Source organism: Battus philenor, unplaced genomic scaffold (genome assembly GCF_028537555.1).
Source record: "Battus philenor isolate CCGP_79_NKW_IND1 unplaced genomic scaffold, ilBatPhil1.0.hap1 SCAF_30, whole genome shotgun sequence".
Classification (NCBI taxonomy): Eukaryota; Metazoa; Arthropoda; class Insecta; order Lepidoptera; family Papilionidae; genus Battus; species Battus philenor.
In genome coordinates this window covers 4685784-4713592 of record NW_027181694.1, presented here as the reverse complement: position 1 = coordinate 4713592, position 27809 = coordinate 4685784, and the positions used below count along the sequence as shown (strand labels likewise).

The following is a 27809-nucleotide window of genomic DNA, read 5'->3' as shown; positions in this document are numbered from 1 at the left end:
TAGCAAAAATTCCAGTTTAACTGGTAGAGAGACATGCCAGTTATAATTATATATTCTTATGACGCGTTCGAAGCAGGCGGTCGGCGGGAACATCAGTTGTGAATCTCGCGAGTTTATTACAAGACGTGTTGCAATAATCTGTTCAAGTTAAAAAATAAAGCGCACGGTAAGACAACTCTAATTATAAACTTCGTATAATCTGTGTTCACAATTTATAAAGTTCATAGTTTATCTGTGGTACATTTAACTGTCGGAATAAAAGCGAAATGTTTTGAGGAAATGTCTTATATTATAGTAATTTATAAAGATTCTTTTGCGTATCTGCATATTAAGAAGTCATTGTATGGTTATACTGTCTGAGAAATTATTGTCCACAATAATACACAATTACACTTACTAAAACAATACTGTTAAAACGAAAACTTTATATATAAAAGTAGACTAAAACAAAACATGATAAAAGTATTAAAAATCAATTGTCTGCACATAAATGCTGCAGATTTAATTGATGTGTGTACTGTATAAATACGGAAATTATTAAAACGAGTAAATGTATTAAGCGATGTTATAATTATCTTGATTTTTATGAAAATAATAAGCCTTTATTTCGGAAAATAAAAAAAATCTTAAATTTAGCCATGTTATTTATCATTGAAATCGCCTCCTTTATTCTTTATTCTCCATTATTCTTCAGCTTTTACTATTGCGTTTCTAAGTGTATTTTTGGGCGACCTGTTCACCCATTAGGCTTCTCAAGTAGAAACTCCTGGAGTACTTATGTTTATACTTCTCTATAACGAAAGTTGTACTTTTCATGTTATTTCAAGCCGCATCCTATTCTCCTAAGCCTAGTATGTCTATTTCTATTTTTAACGGCCCTCGCTATTGGGGATATCTATTCCAATCTTTTTCGGGACAGAGTTTTTATCTCTCTTTCATTAATTTTTTGCACAACCTTTTTTATATTTTTATGCTTTTCTGTCATTCCTATTAAGATCTATCTTTCCTCTTCTTTCGTTCTTCAATTTTCTTTCATTCTTTTCTATATTAATTTCCCTTCATTCATCGCCTCGTTCCTTAAACATAATTATACTATATCTATTACAGAACCTTAGCAATAGTTATTTCTTTGTCCTAAATGAGAAAAAATGAAACTATTCATTATCATCAGGAATAAAATAATGCAGGTTTACCACAGCTGCGCGGTTTATGAGTGGCTGGCTCATTATGGCGACCTTTGTTAAGTTCTTCCTGTAGCACTTTAGATGTTACTCGAAGAACTTTGTCTGTTCATTAGATTGTTTTCCTTATGCTTAAAGTATGTCGTAGGTCGAAACCCACGAGATAATAATTAGGCGACTGTATGAAGCTTCAATTTTTTTTTAAATAGCCTCTGGTTTTGGACACCTCTCGTGCTGCCCCGCCATGTGTAAATAGGGACATTATTTACTCTAAATTTTTGACATTTTTCTTGCTATGTCCACGATCATTTTTTGTAGTTTTTGAGACCTTGTTTACTATTATAAATCGCCTCTCTTCCATAGTCTTCCATTTAGAAGACTGTAACAATTTTAATTTTCTATTTTTCGTCATTATTTATTATAGTAAATTATTATACATTTCTGTATAATAATCAACGCAATATTTATCCCTCTTCTGTTAACTTACGTCTTATTTCATTTTATTATTGTTACGTTTATCCTCCTTTAGTACTACAGAAAGATCTGGCGTCCTCCCTCTTTACTAACTAGCGACGCGATGCTACTTTTCTCTATCCTTTCCTGCAACCGAAACGCTGCGATATATTTGTAATTCTCACTCGGATTAAGGTTATAACTTTATATGGAGATATTTCATTTAGGATGAGGTATAATACATACATCTAACAACTAAGCTAATTTCTTTATTTTATTGTCGCAAAACAATATTAAGTTCACCAAAAAAGCTCCAGTTTTAGTGTCAAATTCGACGCAATATTTGATAGTTTATTTTACCGCTAATTGTAAAAATCCTCTCATTATTCTAAAAGTCATCTACTCTTAAAATTGAATCCAAAAAGAAGAAAGAGATAGAATTATTATTTATTTATAATAATATGCAGAAGCTTTAAATATCACACGTAGCATAAAGAAAATGTACACAAATTACGATTTTAAACCGTCTTGAGTTTTTTTTTTTGGTAAAAATATATGATAATTATATAATAATTTATTTGACAAAAATTTTGCTTCCACAACTAAAATGTCAAAGGATCCGAAACCATGTACGAAGAATCTTTAACACGTTCACTGCGGCCTGAGACCGATTCAGCCTCATGGTAGACTTTGCACTGGTGCGGCGCGTAAAACTCCTGTTTTCTCTCTAGTGCGGCGGCTGTTTACACTCAACCGTATGAGGTATGACAAAGACAAATTTAGCTTTCTTTATGTCTGCGAAGCATTGACTCAATATAAAAAAAAGATTGAAACATGAGGCAGAAAAGGCCTCAACCGCACTACTAGGAAGTTCAGCTTGAGGCTGATTCGACCTCAGCCGCACCAGCTGAAAGTTCTTCAAAATTGGGCCCGCAGTGAACGTGTTAAGAATATAAACTTCAGGAGCAGCAGTGGTTCTCTATCCTAAATGAAATAAAACTTTGTTTTGTGCAGTGCTAGCGCACCGATATACTGACACGCGATCTTAGGTCGCGGTTTCGATTCCCGTTGTAAAAAGTTATATATAATTCACACTTTATACATTAATTACATAGGATTGCGTCTGCTGATTAACAAGTTCATCGAAGATGGGCAGCACCGTCCTCTGCATACCATAATACCACACTGCGATCGCCAACCCACCTGCCAGGCGTGGCGATTATGGTATATCCCCCAAAGATATGTTTAGGGAAAGTCTATGCCTTGCAGAACCGTAAGTAGTATAGCATGACTGTTCCATACGGAATGCTTTTATAGACAAAATTATATGGCCATTTATAAACGCGATATAACATCAAGGGATTGGACTATAGATGGAGTACGCTCTTTGTTTTGACGACGTTTGTCAATGAGGTGTGCTGTTCCGGCGGCGTTCTTGAAGGTGAGAGGCGTGACCAACAAGGCAGCTTTTCGGAGAGAGTCGACTTGGTTAAAAGCGCAGGTAGTCAAGACCTACGGATTAACATGTGTAGCTAAACCTGTGATAGTTACAAGTGAAGCATGTTCTTGCAAAATACAGCTTATTATTATAATATACAAGGAAATATAGCTGCTTGTATATGTATGGTGGTAGTGTCATCGACTCATAACACGCACGTAAATATTTATTTTTTCGTCAAGATCATATGTTATTTGCTCACCGACATTTACAAATTTTATACTTAAAATTACTCTACGAAATAGTAGTAGGAATAAGGAGATCTGTAGACCACCAAAAGCAGCATGTAGAGTAGCAGTAGCTGGTATAGCCTGGCGAATTTGCAAGTTGAAGTGGCATTTAGCAGGCCTCTTAGCGCATAGAACAGACAGCCGGAAAGGCTCTTAATTATGAAGTGGAAGTCACAGACATGTAAGCGAAGCTTAGAAATCACAAGATGAACAGAGGGCGTTGTCAACGTGGTTTGAAGACCACATAGATTCAATAGAATCTTAATCTTTCTAATAAGAAATTTATGGGGAGAGGCTTATATCTAGCAGGGGGATTACATGCTTAACAGAATAACTTGTTTTTTTGGCATTAGCAGCTTCGTCAATTTAGGGGTGGCAAAGCGCTGGAGATGCATAACCTGGATCTTTTTAATTTCGAATTTATTTGGGTCAAAATTAGAAATTGAAATTTAAGCACCTTCCCGTTGTCAGATTGATCTGAAATTTGGTACACACATTTAATTTAGATGACAATACAATATAATAAAATCAATAACATTATAAATCTAAGATGGCCGCCGATACAAAATGGCGGATTACATATTTTTCCTTAACCCCCTCAATATGGGTATCAAATGAAAGGGCTACACTAGTAAAACCCGATGATTATGTCAAAATTTAAAATTCAAGATGGACGCTGTTCCAATATGGCGGACTAGGTACATATTTTTCCACAACCACCACAATATGGGTATCAAAAACCCGTTTAACTTAAAAGTTTTTAAATGTATTTATTTCAGTAATAACTTAGCCATAGCATAGACAGCAATTGTGACTAATGTTCTGGAGTGGAGACCCTATATACCATGGTCTATACCGACAAAAGGAATGTCGGACAGATGAGATCATCTGAACAAGGTGTTAATATTATCAGAAGATGTTGGATTCAGGTAGCTTCCGACTGCATATGACCTATTGGATATCTAAGGGTAATGCCTATGCCAATCGGTTGATGTCCTACTGCTAAAAAGACGAAGACGATAACGGAAATCTAAGTTTCCGTTATAAACAGAAAGTGAACAGGAAACAATTGCGTTTTTAAAGTGCAACCGCCCACTCTCTAACCATGAACAGCGCGGGCGAATCGAACTTGGACCCGGATTCATTTTTGGCGAGCCAAAAGTGGTGAGAGTGGTCCACGCTGCCGTCCTAGGCCGCATATACACAACATCAACACTACACAGCTCTACTCGTGTAGAGCGGTTCACTACGTGGAACTGGAATGCGTTTGTCCATCTTCTGTTTTATTTTTAAATCCATGGACCCTTTCGCTCCGTGAACTCGGTTCCGGATGAAGCTATAAAAGCCCCCAGAATAACAGCATTAACTTCAACCGAGAATAAGTAGGAAACAATAGAATTTTTCAAAGGTTATACCCAAGGTATAAACACTGAATATTTTAGGAAGTTTATTGGTTATGCAATCAACAGGACACTCAGCGGTCCGTGTAGCGGGAAAAGCCTGTAGTTAATTATGTTTTGGAACATAAAAACCGCCTGCAATTCAATTACCAGTTTTTAACATAGCTCGTTGAAATTTTATTATATTTTTCCTCAAATTACATGAATCGTGTATTTAGTTGCTATAATCTTTCGTAGTCTAGTGGTTATGAATGACGGACTTGACATCGTAAATCGCAGCTTTGATCCTCGACAGAAAGCGAATTTAATGGAACAGGAGATTTAATTAATACATACAGGATGATTATTTATAGATGTAAAAGCTTTAAAGGGATGAAAGTATAGCTAATTTGTCAGTTTTGAAGCTTTGACGATTATTTACCCTGGATGATCACTGTGAAATATGTTACATTATCTTATTTTTTTTTCATTGCAATGCTACAGGCCAATATTTTCTGGCAGTATAAAATCTGACACTGTCTTAATTTATTTTATTTACTTTATTGGAGATAAACAGTAACAAAAAGTAGTAAGAAAGTACAAACTAGAAGCATAGACATATAAAATTAGTTACAATTGCTACCTTATAACTATCTCACTAAAAACATTTAATGATTTATGGTCAAAGAAGTAAAAACATTAATAAACAGGGGTCAAAGATTATGGTTTATAAACTAATATTATGTTAGTTTATATATCTATATCATATATTTATATTATGGTTTAAATTGTATTGTGTGTACCCAACAATTTCGAAGGAAATTGTCTTTTAAAAGATACAAGAGAGCACGAGAATATATCAATATCACTAATATATGAATTGTGGAGGTCACACATTCTGTATAAGGCTGCACGTTTACCGATATTTGTCTTAGCCGTTGATAACAATAAGGGGATCTAGAACGCATCGACAAATGCATATTCAGGTCGTAACAGTCGAGGAAGTGTATTTTGCAGCCCTTCCAGGTATTGGAATAATAAATAATAAAATATCTTTGAAGTCATAAAATCGTTTTTATTATTGAAACGTTAAACTTTATACGAAGTTGGCGGTATTATATTCCTTTTGCAACTATATATGCTACTCGAAATCCGTCGTCTGTTAACAAGATGACTATTTTCACTTCGTTTCACGTCGATCTGGACTTAGTCGTATTATTTCAGCCCCATAGACTTCCACTGCAAGGAGTAGGTCTTCCTCAAAGGGATCTGGGGGGAGATATACCATAATCGCCACGATTGGAAAAAAAATTGGCGATTGCAGTTTGTTATTATGGTACGCAGTGGTCGCTGCTACCTATAGTTTAGAAACTTTTTTGCGAACAGTGGCAATCCTGTATAACTATGCACAAAATGTTAATTATATATGATTGTACCCTGAGAATCGAACCCGCGACAATTTGCTAGTATCAGTCCTTACCGCTAGGCTATATAGGCTCGATCGGGGCTTCAGATTAACAACTGGGCGATATATGTAGCTTCAAGTGCAACAGTTATTATTAATGAAATTAAATGTATATTCACCGTCCGCTTTGCTATAGTGATGTAAAACAACAATAAACAATTTCTCACGTGAGTACGTTTTAAAATTTTGCGGAAATGATTGAATTTATTTAACCGGTTGTGAATGGATAAACAATGTCTCACTCGTGTCGTTTTCGTGAATCATATTCGTCCGAGGCTATAGAATTCATACTTTTTTTTTTTAAATACTTAATGAGGATATAAAATAATTTCGAATATGAATCACAGAGAGGCCATAAACCACACATTATTTTTTTATTTATGTAGTAAAACTTTATCTATATATGTTCTTGCCAAATATGTTCCTAACTTAGAAAGGGCTTTACAGATATGAAATTTTCTTTTTATATATAAATATAAAAGATACGAGGAGTGTTTTTTCTAAGAGAAATACATTACAAGACGTTTAGTAAAAATAATCGTTATTTTTCTTAGGAAGATTACCTTGTGTAGTTCTCTCTTTTGTTTGTTGTACACCAATTCAAATTGTAAATATGTTGATTCAAGCAGGCATTTACGATCGTAATTTTCATTTTGTCAGTGTAGTCAGTAAGAAAACTACCACTGGCTTGGAATGCTGACCCAAAAACAACCAGCCTGAACCTAATTAGTCGATTTTTTACACGAATTTAACAATCTTTTATGTACACATTATAATATCAACCGTGTAAATGAGACAACAAAGAAAGTTCCACACAAAACGACCAGCTAAAAACTTCTGAATACTACAATGAGATTAATAAATAAAACTTCACTAGACCAGTTTATGGAATTTAGAATATTTATGTAGTTCTATACAATATATACAAACGGGATTGGAGGACTTGCATAGTCGTTTATATTTAATGGAATCAGGCGTTACCTCGCGGAAGTCCATCCTAAGTAAGAAAAGGACTAATATTTTGCCACTTCCGCACATGCAATGGTAATCATGTAATAAAATGCACCACCCGCCAGCCCGCTGATAAATGCGTATGCGGCAAACAATGCGAATCACACAACCGCCACCGCCAAACAACACTAATCGGTGTGTCATAAGTCGGAAGTGGCTAAATATTGGTCCTTTTTTTACATAGTCGTTTTTATAAGTGAAGATTCCAGTACTTGGGCGGCGCCGGAGTGACAGTCGGCTAACAAAGTATCTCTTTCCACACGACAATTAGAGGTGCGGTATTTGTTTCCAAAATAACAGTGCAATATAACACATAGCCAATGAAACATTGAATTTATTATTTAGTCATTTTAGAATATATAGAAGTGGGGCCTTTGCTCATGAGATTTTAAAAAAGTGACCAATTTTCTTTTACTTGACATGAATCGCTGCTCATAGAGCTTCAGCAGATTCCATGAATAAGGCAGCAGGACACTGAGTGTAATTAGTCTAAAACCTCACTGAAAAACCTAGGCCTTTACCGAATTAGGAGGCCGACGAGCTTGTGGTGGAGTTTAACAGGTTAGGTAGGCAATGTTAGAGACAACACCTAGCGAGCTGGGGTACAAAAGTTAAAACGCTTGAATGAAAGATATACACAGTTTATTTTAAAATTCATCCGCCTACAACTTCAGATACACCAACCCCGTAAGTAATTTCCATGCGAATGAAATAATTTTTACATAAAACTTTCACCACTCATTTGTACACATTAAATATTGATTCAAAATTAATATAAGATTAAATAAATAGGATTTAATTCAATATTCCATAAAGCACTAAAGATTTAATACAAATTCACAAACAGTAACACATATGTCACTTGACGCCATTCGCCATTATTAAATTTCGTAATATTTTCCGGCGAGAGACGCGGTTTTGATAGCCGCCTACAAATCATACGCCGCGCGTCCTTACATTCTGCGCATGCGCAGACCGATGGATTGACAGATAAGCGAAAGCATTTTGACAACTGTGATTATTTCGCTACAAGCTTTTGGATCGCGTTTGGCGAACGTTACATGGAGTGGTAAGGATTAAAGGCCAGCACGAAGGGATCACAGCTTGGATTGTCACTCTTCGATGATACCCGTTTAACATTCCGATTCAAGCGTCTAGAGAGGGCCTAACTTCGACTTGGTCGGTTGCTGCCTAAGCCTGGAAAGCATTAGTGTAGGCAGAAGAAATGGTTGAAGAAACTCCAGCAAAGGTTTTATTTATTTTATCATCGAGGGTTATCGAATTTGATTCCGATGAAGCTGGTTAGTTTTCGAATGGCGTGTGAAATGTTTTGTGTGATGCCTGTCTTAACGTCGACGTGTCAACTAAAGTAAACAGTTAAGGAAAATACAGGCAAGAAATAAAATGTGATATTAAGATAAAATGTTAATTGTAAATTAAAACTTGTATATATTAAAATATTAAATAATTGAGGAAAATTTAAATGTAAATTAGAAATAAAATTGTAAAAAATTTACATTTCTTTTTATTTAAAATAATATTTGCAAGAATTATGGCAGAGGATGGGAGGCGATTCATGAATGTTATGTAGGTGCAAAACGTTACCTCACGTTTTATGTAATTCGCATTGTTTGCCGCATGCGCTTTTATCAGCGGGCTGGTGGGCCGTGCACTTTGTTGCACGACTACCACTGCATGTGCGGAAGTGGCTAAATATTGGTTCTTTTCTTACTTAGGATGGACTTCCGCAAGGTAACGCCTGATTCCATTAAATGTATAATAATATATTAAACTAACACACTGTAATAGTAATAAATTTTACGTACAGTAACAAATGTAGTTTTTCTTGTAATAATATTTATGGCAAGACTAAGTATATCTATATATATACTAGCTGACCCGGCCACGCGTTGCTGTGAAAATTTAAAAAGTGGAAATAATTGAATTATACGGTATTTCGTTCACTACAAAATAAATTTAATTAATTTTATAGCGTCAACAACACGTGGTAATTATGCTGTTAAAATGTAGCTTATATGACACGTTCGTAGATTTACCATAGCAGCGCCATCTATTGATTACTTACTCAACCCAGTCGAAAGGTATCGACATCTGTTAGAATCATTTGGAGTTAACAGATAATTGTGACTGTCAAATAATAACAGACAATAATTAGCAATAAATTAAAATTGCGACTATAATTTGAGATTTAAACTATCCTATCTCTCAAGTTAGATCGAACTGCACATGGTGTGCGAATTTTATTATAATCGGTTAAGTGGTTTAGAAGTCCATTGAGTATAAACATTGTGACACGAGATTTATATATATTAAGATGATAATTTGGTCTATGTACATAATAATAGTGACCTATATAAGATTAGCATTAAAAATAAAGATAACCTTATTCAACCTTTCTCTATACGATACTACAAAACCCATGTAATGTGTAGATTATTTTCTGACAAACTTTAAAAGTTCATTAAACAAAAACTTGGATGCACTACTATATAATGCATGGTTGCACAGACTTTTTAAGACTAGGGGCCACTCGGGAAAATCATGAATTGATGGCCGGTCGCCAGAAGTATAGGTAATAAAATTTTTTTGGTTTTATTCTGGAATAGAATTCAATATTTTTCGAATGTACGAGAGTATTATTTTTGCTGTCGGCGGGCCACCAGTATTCGACCGGCGGGCCGCGGTCTGTCCATCCATGGTATAAAAGATACTGTAAAAGGAAATATAAAAGTAACCTGTCTGAGTTTTTGTTTATTCCTCTCAGATCAGTGCGCGTTTAGAACCTTCTTAGCATTCAGTTAAAATATGCCTTTATAGGGCAGTTCGATCTTGATGCTTATTTCTATAATATTGGGCTCTTGAGACATTCTTCTGTTTACAAATGGTCACTGCAAATGATACTATGTCAATAATAATATATGTATGAATAAACGAAACGAAAGTGTCAATACTTGAACCGTAACATTATTTTCATCACCGAATTGTGAGTGTAAAAGACATAAATTTTAACAGCACCTCATTGTGATATAGTTTTATCTATTTGTACAAGAAATTTACAAACATACAATAGGTACAATGTTATGTACCGGTCGCCTTATTTAAAGCCTTCCCAAGGTGTGAGAGGTAAAAAGAAACAGCGAACTCAGCAATAGAAGAAAAATATATTTCAAATGAAAGGGGAGTGGCAGATAACCTGGTCTCATTTTACAACGTAGGTGGATGCCCTTGATCAGGTGACAGCAGGTCGAAGCAGGGAGCGCCAGGAATATACAGGATGTGCTCATGCTGGTGCGAGGTACGAATAGATTCAACCTTAATGACCAAAAGCTTTTAATAATAAAACACGCATCCCGTTAGGATGCGAGGCGATATAAAGATTGTGGCGTGAATTTAAAGAAGCTCCGAGAATGAAGTTGAAGATCCGAGATGAGAATTTATAACGTAAACTAGAATTAGCCCCGGCGCGTGAAACGACACATAGCTTATGAACGAAACCGACACAAAGAGTGTGCGTCGGTGCGTGAGACATCACATAGCTAGTGAACGCGACCGAGGCCAGGGTCCTTCTCCCGGGCAATGGATCTAAGCTCTTGGAATGTCTGTTATAAAAACAAAGGTCTGCTGAGCTCATAGCGCGCTTCCAAAATCCCACGCCACTTGAGATCTACCGAGCCCTTTCAAGTGATCAAATATTTTTTAATGTGTTACAAATTATGTGACATTTTTTTCATTTAACATTTAACATGCAACGTTACAATTGATCACAGAAGTAACATAATGTTTGTGAAGAAATTGGAATTCAAATCGAAGTATCTACAAAGAAATTACGTTTATTAATTAATGCTCATGTCCAATACAGATAACCCAGATCCCAGAGGTTGTAACCTTTGTGTCTATTAAAAATATTATAATAATAACGTATCAAAATGTTTGCGATAGCAAAGATTTCCTTATATTAATGAGGAAGTTACTTTGAAATAATTCTGTTAAATATCATTTCTTAAAAAAATTGGTTATTTAGAAGTTTAACTATATTCATATTTTCAAAATCAAAATATTGATTTTAAAATTGTACAAAATTCATTATTCAACATGCTGATATGAGTCTCCATTGAGAAGAATTTAAAAAAAGTATTGTTAATGAATTAATTTTACGATAAATCTTTGAATAAATACAAGAATAGGAAAGAAAGGGGCGACTGTTTGGTGCGGAGGATGGATGGAGTCTGATTTGGCGAAGTGGTTGCGTTTACATCAGAGTTCCCCAAACTTTTTTGTGTCGTAGACCCCTTGCAATGTTTTACCGTGTTGGGTAGACCCCCTACTTACCTGATATTGATTTCCTGTAAATTTCGAACTGTAGTGAAGCTTAGTGTTAAAAACTTAAAGTAAAAACACATGTTAATTTATACATTTATTAATTGAATTTAAATTAAAACTACTCAAAATAAAAGTTTGTATCTGTTATGTAAAATATACGTAACATTAAATAAACTATAAATAAAATAACATAAACAATAAGTCAATATTTCTAGTGAGAAGGATGAACCTGATGCTTTAATAATAAATTATCAACATTTGGCGTTAATTTGTATGGGTTAATGTTAAATCTCCTCGGCTAATGATGTCCAGTCTGTGGACCCCCATTTACATTCCATTGACCCCCAAATTTTTTTTCGCTGACGTAGACCCCTTGCAGGTTGTCATAGACCCCTAAGGGTTGATATAGACCACTTTGGGAATCACTGGTTTACAGGATGCTGGGAAACATATGGTTTCAGATTCAACAGTGGGAAAGTGATAATAGAAGTGGATAGGATTGATCTTTTCGGAAGATGCCTCATGCCTGTTAATAGGTAAAAAAAATTCCGAGTATTTGAATGGGTGAACACATTTGATGCACTGCAATTCCGGTACGAACGCATCAGGATCATAAGGACATTATAAAAATGTCAAAAATACTTTATTTAACACTAGATGGACTATCACTTTGATGTGATAAGTCTACTGGCTGTTCGGATGAGAAATGCATTAGTTCCGCGAAGAATAGGTGAAAGAAAGTGAAAGAGACTATTTTTTGGACAAGAATTTAAAATTATGTAATTTAGTTTAAATTGAAAAATCCTGGAAGCGAACATATTATTCTAAAGGTTTATTATCCATGAAGTCATTTACAGTGCTTATACATTTTTTTTTTAAATCTAAAATTAGTAGTGTTACAAACATTTGTTATCTGGGATCCCTTTCAAAAAGTGTACATATTGCCCATACTAAGATTTGCGAAATCGATGACGTTTTACGACAGCTGCAAAAAATTTTTTTTTTTCATAAAATTTTTTCCAAAAAAATACCCATAGGATTTTGTAATTTAGCTGTATTGTATGTGTTCTGCTTCTATATACATATAATAGAAGTTTATTGTATGTTCATAAGAACGTTACCGATTTTCCTACGAAGTATAATGTACACAGTATAAATAAATGAAGCAAAAATAAAATTTTATTTTTGTGTATCAAAGAATCGACTTCATCAAGTTAATAAATCTTTGTAACAGCTATAAATACACAGTATAGTGCCACGGAGTTGTATCCATCGTATGTTAAATTTTATTTAGCAAATCTAAATGCACATTATAAATAAATAGAAAAATGGCGAAAAGAACAAAACGTGCAAATAATCAACTTTTTGTCGTAATTAATATCAATATGTAGCAGTATCATTGCAAAGAAATTCTATAGCTAACATAATACGTTATTAAAATACTGGTATTGGATACATCCCCATATCTTAAGCCTCATAACCGAGGGTCGTGACCTTCGCGGATAACTTACTCGATGACCTGCGCTATAGATTGCGATTGTCGGCTACGTATGCAGCACTTCATTGAACTTTATTGTCAACTTGAGTATCAGACTAAGCATTACGCATAAATGAACACAACAACAACACAACATCAACACCACAACAACACCACAACAACATCATAACAACACCACAACAACACCACAACAACACCACAACAACACCACAACAACACCACAACAACACCACAACAACACCACAACAACACCACAACAACAACACAACAACACCACAACAACAACACAACAACACAACACAACATAATATAACATAGCCATAACATTTCAGTGTACATGTCTTGGTTCCATAGACCAGGGGTCGGCAACCTGCGGCTCGCGAACCACTTCGGCTTTTTGGATATGAAACTGCGGCTCTTTAGTTCTATACGCATATGTTATTTATTTTTTAAAAAGTAATTCAATAATTGTTCTGATTCGACTAACGAGGATTGGGCACCGTTTCTATATCCCCTACCCCGTGACGAGCGTAGTCACTGTCGTCAGTATATGTGAAGTACTATTTATTGTTGACAAGAAAAAAGATTGTCGCTCTTTAAAAACTTTGAAATTGTAATTTTTTGCTCTTCTGACCCAAGTTATTGCCGACCACTGCCATAGAGGAATGTTGACTAAAGAGTCTATGTTATATTATAATGCTATATCTAGTATCTGAAGGCCTTTGTTTTATATATTAAACATCGATGAAACATTTCAACAAATAAACATACAACTGAAAACAATTTCACGAAAATTTTATCGAGACCAATGTTTCAAATTTAAATTATGTGAACAAGCTGCACCCCGCGGGCATTACTACGCTATCAACTAAAATAAATTTAAAGGAAAGATATTACACAAATATTCAATTCGTTTTGAGTTATTTTATTGATTTTGTTCATTTCGAAAAAAATTGTGTAAGTCGTTTCGTTACAATTCTATATCCACACCCACTACTCGAAACATCGACATTCGTTCGCTTTTTTCGTTTCAATTCAAGTCATACGCGGCAATGAATGAAATTCCTATGTAGGATTTCCCCCCTCTGTCTAAAAATTATAATTTAGAAATATAGGCTCTGACTATGTTAAAGGGAAATTTTGTAAAACCAATTAAAAAAAAATGAAATTCATTGGTATGACAGTAGCGCCATCTGTCGAAAGTTAGTCATACTAACTTAGAAACCTTCATGGGCTCTTACGCTATAACTTTGCTAGAGATTCTTACATGATCAAATGCATAGTTTATTATTCTATAAAGGACATACAGACAAACATTCAATGTTATATATATAAAATTACAATATATACAGTGAGGTTCGTTAAAGATATCAAAGCTTTCAAAGGGTGCAACTCAAATAAAAGAAAAATAATTCAAATATTAAATTCAGTAATAATATTAGAGTCACCAGAAAGTAATGTCGCATTCTTAAGTTAGATTCACACGACTACGTTCTTAACAAGTTTTTATTTCTAATCAACAATATATTCACCTTCGTTATCAACAACCTTTTGCCGTCTATTATACAAAACAATGCCGGAGCAGTAATAAATCAATCGGTTTTTCTGTAAAATATGTCGACAGAAACGACATTACTTTACGTCAGAAAAAGTGTTTAAAATTCGAACGACTACATATCATAATTAATTACAATATATCTTTCCCTTCTGATTCTGTACTGCTAGAAGTTGTTGGCCATTGCAATTGAAGAAATAAATTAATGTCACATATTTAATAGTGTTCATTTTGTACAGGCTATTGTAAATGTGTATAAAAGTGTTAAGCTTTTTAAAGAGAAACATAATATATACTTTAAAACGGCGCGAAAGCAAAATGTCATAGATTATCAAAGAATGTTGACATTCGACTTTTTTTTTTTATTTTGGTCCAAAGAAAACCGTGCAATATTGTTATACATACAGCTTAATATTAAAAAAAAAAAAAACTAATTGCAAGATTGCATTTGGTTTAAAAGTTCGATGTCAAATTTGAATCTTAAGGTATCTACATACTACTATATTATCGGACATACTAATTTATTACCGGATTTTGCTGCTAAAACCATTGAAGAGATAGTTCAGGAATAATGGGCCGCGATGCATCTATGAACGTTAAATTCTCTCGTAAACAAAACACGAGAAAATACAATTGTGCAAATAAATGAAAGAAACCTTCACAGCCCAATGGATTGGCACATTGAATTGGGCTGGCCATATACCGCGCAGAATTGGTAACCTGGACTTTCACCATAAAGTTGACAGATGATTTCCTTATGGTTGTCTGCAGATGCAGGTCGCTTTTAGCCGGTAAAACCTTCCAAATAATCACCCTGTATAGTCAGTTTTTTTATAATTTATAACATCGTATTACGACACATGAGTCAGTCGTAAAAATAAAATAAAAAGTTGTATAAAATATTCAAATATATTTTTGCGAACGATGCAAATAAATATCGGTTTTAATGCATTTGGAATACAGAAGAGGTGATCGACCTCGCCATACATGGGGACTGTTGAACCCAAATTTACAGTAAGTCCGGTTTTACTAAGTGCACATATTCACAAACACGTACGGGTATTGAGAAATATTAAACCAAAAATATCTGTTCGTATTATCATTTATTATATATTATTTGTTTTCACAACTTGATCATTTATTTAATTCCTCTTTTTAATTCTGAACGCCTTATAGGCATTCTCTAGCACTCAATCCATATTGGAACAGAGATCAAATCTTTTGAGGCAGCTTTTTTCACTATACATAATCACATACAAAACTTTAAAACAATACTGTTATTTTAGAATTAACCTTGTGCAAAATGCTCCACACTTCTTAAAGACTGACAATTGGCCTTCGGACTCCGGACTTAAACCCTTTGGACTATAAACTGTGGTCCGTATTTAGAGGATATGGCCTGCTCTGAGCGTCACCCAAATATTGAGTCGCTCAATAAATCTTTAGAGGCAGGAGTGATCAAGTTTCCAATGGAAACCTTTCGTAAATCCATAGACGCATGGCCCGAACGTTTAAAAACGTGTGTTAAAGCTAAGGGTTGACACTTTCAATAACTAGTTCAGTAAGTTTACATATCATTTTCACTACACATAATCACATATAAAACTTTAAAATAATTTTATTATTTTAGAAATTACCTTGTGCAAAATACCCGTTAAATACCTTAAGGTTTAGGACAATGTGCCAGGCCAACTCATCAAAAAATTCTGCTTTAGGAGGTCTGGTAAGATGAACGGAGGTATATTAAGGTTTTCACATAAGGTCACGTGGTTACTGTCTTTTGGATTCGAATCGGGAGCAGTGTTTGAGTAAGTGGTGAAAAGGCTGTATTGCTAAGCCTTGTAGTAGGCGTGCTATGGGGTGAAAACACGACGACGATATTTTACTAGCATATAATATTTAATACACTTTTTCTTACTAATTATATAGAAGAAAAATATACCTGAACTTCGTGTCGTTTTGATTTTCACATGACAAATAGAAGACTTGAACAAAATTATATGATTGGCATTAAAAGTAACTAACGAATGTCTTGCCAGGTGCTTCTTTTATAGAATCATCGATGCTTGACTAGCGTATGGAGAAATTGAAACCAATAATTCAATAAATAATAATTTAATAAATACTTGTTATATTGCTGTTTCATTCCGGTATTATTTCTCACCCTATTGGTTTTTTGAAAGGGTGTAAAAATTAATTGAGTATTTTTAAGCATATATCCTTTAAGAAGATTAAACCAGAGGAAATAATTTCAAATTTAGAAGCTCTTGGTATCTAAATTTGTAAGACAGATGTTTCCTCTTACGCGCTTTCTCTTCTAAATTATTTCAACCATTTTTTTAGATTCGATGCGGTCATCTGTTACCTGTAAAGGGATACATTACAAAATCATTGTTTATACAGTAATGTAATCGTAATTTATGTGTACTGCTAGAGTACCTTAATAAATAAATACGTTAATTGATATGTATGTTAAACTGTTTAAAGGCTTTTACAAGTTTGTAGGTGTAATCACTGATTCTGTTTACAACAATCTTTGTTTACAGCTGCAGGTGCGCTGGTAATCTAGCAGCTAGACAAGTCCGCGGGTATGATTCATCAGCGCGGACAGTTTTTCCTCCTGCTGTTCGTCGGTGGAGCGCTATCGCAGAGAGGTGAGTCACCATATATATGATACGGTATGTGCTACATATTTTTCCTTATCATAATTTTGGAACGACACTTTAGTATTATTAATAACAATCTAGATGGATCAGTGAAGGTCTAAATTGAATTTTCTTGTTATTATTAGTAGCCGAAGGGTGTTCACAGATATAGGCCTTCCAGATATATTTACAATAGGACCCGTTGGTAGCGAACTGCCTATGTTAAAAATAATTTCTAGCCTTAGCGGTTCGTGTTTATTTCTTTATTCTTCTCCATTTCATTCGTATTTTAGAAGTATAAAGCTTTTTTTATTAATTCTAATTTTGTATCGCTAGTGTTTTTTTTTACAATATTTTTTTTGGCTTTTACTAAGCGCAGACAGTTGGGAGAAGGTTGCCGCTATTTGAAACGGATCTTTCTTCTCCCAGCTACGAGTCACGAAAGCTTCTTTTTATTATTTACAATATTTCTTACATAATTTTTTCTTATGGGTAAATACAGCTTAATTTTATACATATTAACAATAAAATTTGTAAGATTTACTCAATTATATATTAGTTGCTATATAGTTTTATTTCAAGTCGCTGCCCAAGCGCTACAGACTGTTAAATGCCTTGAGATTTAGGACAATGTGCCGGGCCAACTTATCAAAAGATTCTGCAGTAGATTTTTTCTTTAGAAGGTCCGGTAAGCTGAACGGAGGTATATTAAGGATTTCACATAAGGTCACGTGGTTACGTCTTTTGGATGCGAATCGGGAGCAGTGTCTGAGTAAGTGATGAAAAGTCTGTACTGTGGAGTCGTCACATGGGCAAGTCTCATTATCGATTATTTTAAAACGGTGCAGGTACTGCTTGCAGTACCCGTGCCCGTTTAGTAGTTGTGTGAGATGGAAAGATGTCTTGATGAGTTTTCGCAGTTTGTTGATGTCGGTGAGTTTCGAAAGGAGGTCCTATGGTATGTCGACCCGGAGCCGAGCTCTCGTATCTCGTATAAATAGAGAGCTTTAGGAGTAAAGAGAGGTTCTCTATTCTGATTGAAATAAAAGACTTTTGTATGAAGTAAAGCATGTGACTGTTCCTGATGAAATGCTTTTATGGTAATGCTAGTATTAATAAATGTAAATAAAATCATGAAAGGTTCTCATAGTCGCGCAGTATGAGATGCTTGCTTGTCAACGTTTTCTTGCATTTAGACGGTCCTCCGTGCTCTGTCAGCAAGACTACTATTTTCTCTTTGCTTAACCCTTTGGGACACGCTGGTATTAAAAATGTTCCACTTTTTTGATGCGTAATAACGCATGGTGGGACTTTTATCGACCCACATGGAAATATTGGAATAGTTGCGCGCTCATACATTTTTTTCTGAACTTTATTATTTAAAGTAATTGGCAACACCATTAGCAATTGTTAAAAATATACTCGATTGCGCTGGCAAGGTTTATCATCATATGATAGGTTCATCAAGTGTTGAAACCGAAAATTTTTAGTAGTTAACGACAGAATTATTTTTTTTATATCATTATTAATAATAACACACCAATTTTGTTCATTTTTTAACGAAATAAAATTTCTGTGCAGTATGGGTATTTTTATTTTCTAAAATTCCATGCCTCAAAGGGTTTAGGAATATCGTTGGTAGGGACTTGAGGGTTTTCAATTGAATAACATATGTTGAAAAGCAACAGTCACAAATCTCATTTTTCCTTTTACCTTGTTTAAGGAAAAAGAAGGAGGACTCATATTTCTTTTTTTACCTTTTCCTGCTTTCCTCATATCAGTTTCTTTGGGTTCTAGACAATTTGATTGAGTAATATGTAAAAACCGCTGACAATCTTATATTACATAACTTGTTGAAATTTTACTCAATTTTTCTCAAACTATTTGGATTTCATAATTTATTATGATAAGTCACAAGTTCTAATCTGTAAGAAGGATAATCAAAACCTCGTTTTAAGTTGTAATGTTTTCTTCAACATTTATGATTCGTAAAAACGGTAATACAAACAAATACAGATAAATACTTATTTTACCGGTATAAGCCTGTTTAGCACGGAGTTATGTATTTCTTTCATGTTTTATTTTACAGAAAACGAGAGATGCTACGATGAGAAAAGTAATTTCGTGGGGAGATGCCGGCGTCAGAACGACTGTCCCTCTGCGGGCAGCTATTTCGCGTGAGTTTCTTCTTTCTTCTTCTTAACTTATTGTCAGGTGACACATGGATGTTAATAAGCCTCCATATGATGCCTGGCCATATCAGCCCGCTGATAAATGCGTATGCGGCAAACAATGCGAATTACACAACTGCCACCGTTAATTCACTCAACACGTGTTTCACCCCTCCACGGGATATCTTCAGGAGTTATGTTACACCGACTAGTGCAACTCTGTTTTTAGCACTGGCTGGCGGGCGGTGCACTTGGTTGCACGACTGTTTGTTGCACACTGCATGTGCGGAAGTGGCTACATATTGGTCCTTTTCTTACTAAATATTTATGTTAAATTATGCAAGAATGAATTGTAAAATATTCATACATATTTTAGATAAATAAATAGATAAGCAGTTCAAACTGATCTAGTACAAAACCCTCCTCACGTCGCGTCGCTCAATATTTAGAATCTTGAATATTTTTGGAAAATTGTTCTCGCTATTTTACATTTGTGCCGGTCTTCCGCTACCACCAGATCGGACTGGCGCATGGGGCTGCGGTCCAGTGGTCGCCGTCTATCGACTTTTCTATTGATTAATCACTTTTGAAAGTTTCATAATTGCTTTTCCAGGTCATGTGACCAAAATCTCAAAAAATTGATTTATTATAGTGTGTGTTGCTGCACACATAATTAAATATGGAAATATAAATGTGAAAGGTCACATTTTATAGATTAGTACATTTTGAAATAATTTTATAAAATATTTCTGAATAAATGTTGAAATATGTCCACAAAACTTTTTGTGAATACATTTAAAAATAGTTATTTTTATTTTATGTAAATAAATGAAAAGAAATTAAATTCGTAAAAATATATGAAGAAAAAGTTTTATTTAAACGTTGTTATGTATAAATTAAAAATTAACTTGATTTAATTTACAGATCTACAGGCATCCGCCCTTCGTACTGCGAGTACTCCGTAAGGAGGGTGTTGGTGTGCTGCCGGGAGGGGAACTCGTTCAGACCCTCGTCGACCACTACACAGCGGCCCGTCACCGAGTGAGTTTTATTCTGTTAGAGAAAATATTAGAGAAAAAAATATTATGACCGTACATAGTCAACATAATACCGTGATCAAAAAATAAGGTGAATTTGTTAATCTAATATATAAAATTTCCATGTCACAATGTTAGTTACCGTACTCCTCCGAAACGGCTTGACCGATTTTTACCAAATTTTATATGCGTATTCAGTAGGTTTGAGAATCGGCTACTATCTATTTTTCATAACCCTAAGTGATAAGTGTGGTATGAAAAATAGGTTTTTTTTTATTTTAATTTTTTTATGATCCAGCATACAAAAATACATAGAACCCTAAATTTTCACTCTACGATCAACCCAAATTTTTTATTTGTTAATTAAAAACTTATTTTTTTTGCAAAGCAACGTTTGCGGGATGCAGCTAGTAATATGTAAATTCTTTATTTATTTTTCCATGTCAATTACATCCTCTTGAAAATAGTCTCAGTCCGTTAAAACGCACTTTTGCCCACGTTTTTTCCTGCACTCAAAACAGTCGGAATAGTCTTTTTCCGGCATAGCTTTCAAGATCTCTCACGATTCCGTTTTTATCTCCTCAATCGTTGTCAAAATAGCATTCTCGCATTGGCCTTTGGAATTTACTGAATAACCAGAAATCGCACAGAGCCAGATTAGATGAATAAGGTGGTTTAAAAAAAACGTTAACAACTACTTGTGTAACTCTGAGATCAATAAATTATTTTAATAAACAGACGTTTGACTAATTTTATAGACAGTCCTAGCAAAATATAACTGCCTTCCTAATGCCCGGGAGTTTTTAATGACAATTTCATCTTAATTTTTGATCACAATAGTATACATATATGACAGTCTGATCTATATGCTTAAGAATATTAATAAATTTAAGAAAAATGCATAAAATAAACAAGTTGTAATTTTTTTGGCGAGCCGCATACAATGTATCACTTATTAATAATCTACAAAACTTTATTTTTTTTTAAGAAATTATAATTTAATTCATTAATAGTTTCAGTTTAGCATTTTTTATAATAAATTTTATAGCAATATTTTAATGAGACAAAGTCGATAGAATAACATAAATTTTAGAAATGCTTCGCGGCTCACATAAACATGATTAACGGGCCGCTTGTTTCTCTTTCCTGGTCATTTTTCTTTCCCTGTAGATAGAAGCATTGCTTGAGTTTGTTCCGCCAGTGTAGAAATAACTATAGAATATAAGCTGTGAACAATACTTTTGTAAATATAGCTTTATTGGAGGTACGCCAGACAATTATAATAGATCGCGCGGTAAAGAAATTAACAAAGAAAAATACATGCGTTCGCCGCCGTAACCGACTTGTATCTAGGACGATCGATGCCCGTCGCCTGCGCAAACGACTCATCGCTCTGCACTCGACCTCGCTTCACGGCAACTCCGCTAGATGGCGCACAGTGACATAGTTGCCACACCACTTTATCCCCTAGCACTAATTCTTCCAAGTGGTAGCAATGTTAGCCAGGTAATATCAACTAAAGCAAGCATCCCTGAGTCAGAATGGTATTATTGACGAGTGACAATCCAAGCCGAGTTACCTTCGGGACTTTAAGCCCAATTACTTGAATCAGGTCAAATTGTTGTATATACTGGACCGTGGCGGGGATTCCTTGGCAGCCATCACCGCTACCTTAAACAGACGTTGTATAGAATATGTAAATAATAAAATAAAGAATAAAAAAAATGTACCTAGCCACCTAAGAGTAATAAGGTGATGGAAGGAAGGCGATGAAAGCAAGAAGGAACGAAAGAACAAAATGAAAGATATTGTGATAGAAATAAGGTAAGAATAAAAGAAATTGAGAAGTATGACAGTGAGTGAAGAATAAAGATGAAAAATCTGAAAAACTTATTTGTAAACAAAGACCCTGATCCTAACTAATTAGGGGTACGAGAGGCCTCCAATAGCGGGGGCCATTAAAAAAAAAACAGACGTTGTAGTCGACTTGGGGCCCTGTGTGCGCTGTCGCATAGAATCCAGCGGAATCTGCAAATGCCAAGCAGAGTAAGTTAGGTCAAAAAAGCGTATGCACAAAGAAGTCACGAAAAACCCAGTTATCGTGGAACAGTGCGACATTGACTGGTGGCTGTGCTAAACAGACACCCCACGTGTGTTCTCTACGTTCGAATAGTTGCAACGGTGTTGCACAATTTTTTTCGTTAAAAAAATATGCATCAAAAAATGTTTAAATTTTCACGAGGTTCATTAAAACTTTTCTTTGAGTTCTAAAGTCCTTAATTTTAATTACAGGGAGAGACCGATATGGGGACTGGGCCTTAGCAATGGAAACAAAAGAATCAGCGAACGAAGTGAGTATCATTATTATCTCTCAGAAAATGTGGGAAGAGAGATGTTTAACCGATGATAATATTTTTTTTTATAATTTTAACATTTGAAATTTTTTATTAGCTGTCACAGAGTTTGTACTGATTTCAGTTGTTCGCTAGTCGCATTCCAATAGAAATATACAGGTATATTTATAGATGTAAAAGATATAAAGGGTTAAATCTATGGATCATTAGCTTTCAATTAAGGTACGACATCATATACAAAAACCTAAAAAAATAACGTAATGATAATACAGTAATAAAAAGCGTTTTCAAAATATGCGGTATCAAAATTTAATATTGTTTACTATACTGTCCGTGCAAAATTTGTGTTATTAGCATATCGCATTCCAATACAAAGTATAAATTAATGTTACATATTTCATTTTTAATTACTTTGATAATTAATTAAATGTGAAACAAATAAGTATTTTTTTCTGATCGATAACCACTGATCGATGGAGTTGTTAAATGACATTATAAATTTGCAACGCGCGAAGTTCATAATCAACTGTCAAAACGCGCGAAGTTCATAATCAACTGTCAAAACGCGCGAAGTTCATAGCCAACTGTCAAAACGCGCGAAGTTCATAGCCAACTGTCAAACGTACGAAATTCAAAGAGATCATGTTCCACGTCTCTCTGTTGCTGTTTGGCCTGTCACTTACGTATATCATTATCCCACAATCTATTTGTTTTGCCGAATTAACTTTTTTCCTGCGGGACCCTTCCATTTTGTCGTTCCACTGGTTGTTTTTATAACGTGACGTATGCTTCCACTGTCAGATTAGTTTTAAGACAATTTTAAATGCAGTTTGAAAAGTTAGTAGATTGTTTCTAACAGGCTTTATTCGATATTTAAAAGATAGGCTTTTCCCAGCAATTTATTTTTATGGTAGAAATGATGATGATAAGATGTCATAAATATAATGAAAGCAACTGTTCAAAATCTGCCCTGATCTCAAAAAAGTTCATAGTTTTTGGTATTTATTAAATGTTTAATACCCCCTGTAATAATTATAACTATATTTACATGAGCTATAATAGTCAAAACGTCCGAGTAAGGCGTTAATCAGTTAGTAAAAACAGCAGTTTAGTAAAAATAAAACGGTTATTAACAATGTTTGATATAGATCAGGTGGCGGAAAGTCACTTGGTGCAGCCAGCGTAGGATCGTTCATTGCGACGATTCTTGGGGGAGGCATATGCTTTGCAGGCGTCTATCAGGTGATATGATGGTGATAATGATGACAATGTTTTAGGTTAACTGTATTTGTGATACATATGTGATACACTTGTTTCCAATTGCAGCCAAAAGGCGAAGATCATTTATGATGATGAATGTTTTCAGAATGCGAAGAGTACAGCAAGGCGGTTATAAATCAGGTAGACTTCATCAGTCTGCTGCCGGAGCCAGAAACGATGTCAATCACCGATGTGAACTGTAATTACACGGGCGTGGAGCTCATTGTGGGCGGTGAGAATGCGCAGCAGGGGGAATTCCCGCATATGGTACGTTTTCTTCGTCTTTCCGTTAAAATTGACAATTTAAAAAAATAAATTAAGCCCCATTTCTTGCTTTGACGAAAGGAAGCGGCTCGGCATGTACTTATTTCTGAAACATATAAAGTTCATAAAATAGAAACTTGTGAAAAAATCGAGTTGTATTGTGAAGAATTTTTAAGTGATAATAGAGTTTGTGAATCAACTGCTTTACTGTAAGAATATTGTAAAAGTGACCACAAGGAAATCCGGGTGAATTTGCTGTAGACTCTTCTCATATCAGGTCACGTTTGTAGCTCTCGTAGCCTTTATTTGAAGTTCATTGTCATTATAAGGTAGCTCTATCTGATTCCAGTCTCTGTAAAACTTTCCAGGAAAAGAAATTTAATGAAGTCTAAAAATTTTCACTTTAAATAAGTAAATAATTGTATTTTTGGCATCAGGCTGCAATTGGCTGGCCTGGCTTAGGAGGAGGGGTGGCGTTTAGCTGCGGAGGAAGCCTGATCAGCAATAAGTTCGTCCTGTCGGCAGGACATTGCAACAAGCGACCGCGGTTTGGTGAACCCACTGTCGTCCGTTTGGGCGAACAGAACATGAATCCTTCCGTGAGAGATGGAGCAAATCCAATTGACGTAAGTTCAGTTTTATTACTACCCAAAATTCGTTTTTGTAGCAATTTCTTTGAGCCGTGGACGAAAAACATTTTTTATTGACGTCAAGATGAGTGTACAGAACAGGCAAAATAAAAAAAAATAAAAATAAAATTACGTATTTAGTTAACATTGAAATAGCTTAGAGTTCAACATCATTCTCAAGGTCCTTCGAGATGTCTGCTATGAGGTTATTAACATTTTATAACGCTTAATTTAAAGTTTTATGTTATATTACAACATTTATTACAATAGAAATAGGAGCTTTCTTAAAATCATCATTCTTAACATGATGGGAATGGAAGACAAGTCTTCAATCCCATCACAATCATTGCTGCCACAGGACGTGTTCTGATGGACATGTGTTTCCAATTGAGTGTCAAGCAAAATTAGTTTCTGCTTCAGATATTTACATTACATATATCACACAATCTAGTAAAATCAGTAATGTTTTTGAAGACATACATTTTCACACGCGTATTAAGAAGTGACTATCAATAATTTGTTTTACATTCTTCAATTCTATGTTCTTCTGTTCTTCAGTTTGTAATGCTATGCCTTGTATAACTAGGTGCAAATCAAGAAGATCCATAAACACCCAGACTATAAGCCGCCGAATCGGTACAACGACATCACTCTGTTCGAGCTCGCGGAGGAAGTCAAGTTTAATGACAACGTGAGACCGGCTTGCTTGTGGAACAAGCCCGGCTTCGGTGGCCACAAGAAGGCCCTCGCCACCGGCTGGGGAGTCACAAACCCTGGTGAGAATTGCTTAGGAGTACACTTAATTCGTAAATCAATTCATTCCCAAGCACTATTAACACTTAAAAATTTTTTTACACAAAATTCTATTAAAGATTTTTTAACAAATTAATTAAACTTTATAAATTTACGACATGATAAATTAGAGACATTACATGGGGAGTGTATTTGATATCGTACCATGTGCTCTATGACTGGAGACCAGAACCTGCAGGGACCAGGCGGACCAGGTGGAAGCACCCTTAGATATTTTAAGGGCTGGTTGAACAACTTTAAACTTGCATCTCGTCAATTTGAGAATTAAGCGGAAAGTCCTTTTTGTTAATATACAGGATGTTTGGTTATACGTGTAAAAGTTTTCAAGGGGTGAATGTGTAGCTCATTATCAGTGAATGTATGGTACACACTATCCAAAATCGATGGTTTCAGAAAAATATTTTTTTAGAAACAGGATTACTACAAATTAAAATGACTTATTGTTTACTATCTACCCCTGTATACTTTGTACTGTCAGAAGCTATTGGCATGTTGAATTTCAATAAAAAAAGTATTGTAACTAATTTTAGAGGGATCACTTTATGCAAGATGATTTGAAATAGATATACCAGTTTCAAAGTTTTTTTTGTTGAGAAATGAGCTATACATTCACCCACTGCGACCTGAATAATTGGTGTAAAAGCTAAGACACCAATTATTCAGGTCGCAGTGGCAGATTTATTTCAATATGACCGACGAAGTGTCAAAATAAAGGCAGGATTTTTTTTTAATTTTGTAGACACTATGGAGACTTCTGATGAGCTGCAGAAGGTGTCCCTGTTTCTCCTCTCCAACGACTACTGTTCCACGCTGTTGGACACGAACAGATACTGGGACGGGTTCATACCATCGCAGATGTGTGCCGGTGAACTGCGAGGTGGGAAGGACACTTGCCAGGTATAATACATTTTTTTAAATATTCCAGCAGGTCGCCTATGTTTAAATCGTCGTTCTTTTTTCTTCTTATCATCATCTCTTCCAGGCATTGATCTCTATCAAAATCTGATACGATGAGCATTTTTGCACTGCTGGCATCCAGCGATTAAATCAACGGTCTACTGAGGATCCCTAGGACTCTGGCAGCTGTCGGTTGCACTAGCGATGTCAGCTGCCCTTCGAGCCACTTCGGTGACCTAGGTCCTTCTGCGGACCTCTTAGTTTCTGATTCAATCTGGCAGAGACGCTCCGAGCATAACCTTTTTCTAAAAAATAAAAGGAATATAGTAGTACCAAAAATAGTGCAATAAATAGTATAATATAAGATGATAATTACAAAGAAAATACGTGTTAAATATTTGAACAATAAACAATGTTGCAAAATAAAATAGTAAGGAAACCTAGAATGTAGTGGTTGAGGATGGATGTATGGCTAATGGAATGAAAGAGAAAGACTGGGAAAGTCCCTGTCCCACACGAGATAGGGGAACGAGAGGTCCCCAACAGAGGGAACCATAAAAAAAAAACTTTTTCTAAGGCTCTTATGCGGTCTATCGTAAATATACTCATAAATCCATGAGTCCTATTTCACATCGACGCAGAGACTTGTTCTAATTCGCTTACCCACATTGTTATTACCAGCGTTCTTTAGTAGCTTAACCCAACTTAAACTTGGCACACGACATTTTTAAGTTTATTATACCTTTTAAACTATATATACAGTAGTAAAAAGGTATATCAGCTGACATGATGTTTATCTGATATATATATTAAGTAACATTGTGATATTCCAGGGTGATTCAGGTTCGCCTTTGCAAGTTGTGTCCGAAGAAAACCAGTGCATCTTCTACGTGGTGGGAATCACATCGTTCGGAGGGAAATGTGCGAAGAGTGGACAGCCTGCAGTGTACACCAGGGTGTCCAGCTACTTGGACTGGATAGAGAGCGTCGTATGGCCGGGCCAATAGGTCATATACATATGTGACGCGTTATGAATATATTTCTTTTTTAATTTAAATGCAGTTTTATTTGATTTTGTCAATACTTTTGTACAATAACAGATGGCCTTGAGGTTCTGGAGTGGTAAAC

The 27809-nt window shown here is 35.0% G+C and overlaps 1 protein-coding gene across 1 annotated transcript; it reads left to right on the top strand.

Moving 5' to 3' along the window:
* The first annotated feature begins 90 nt into the window (after window positions 1-90).
* On the top strand, window positions 91-27738 carry LOC137927323 (trypsin-1-like). Its single transcript, XM_068771114.1, has 10 exons — window positions 91-166; window positions 17158-17265; window positions 19346-19433; window positions 20352-20468; window positions 22757-22815; window positions 24185-24345; window positions 24780-24968; window positions 25558-25747; window positions 26524-26681; window positions 27515-27738. The coding sequence occupies exons 2-10, from the start codon at window positions 17202-17204 to the stop codon at window positions 27686-27688; spliced, it is 1200 nt and encodes a 399-aa protein (XP_068627215.1). The 5' UTR covers window positions 91-166; window positions 17158-17201; the 3' UTR covers window positions 27689-27738.
* The last annotated feature ends 71 nt before the right edge of the window (window positions 27739-27809 follow it).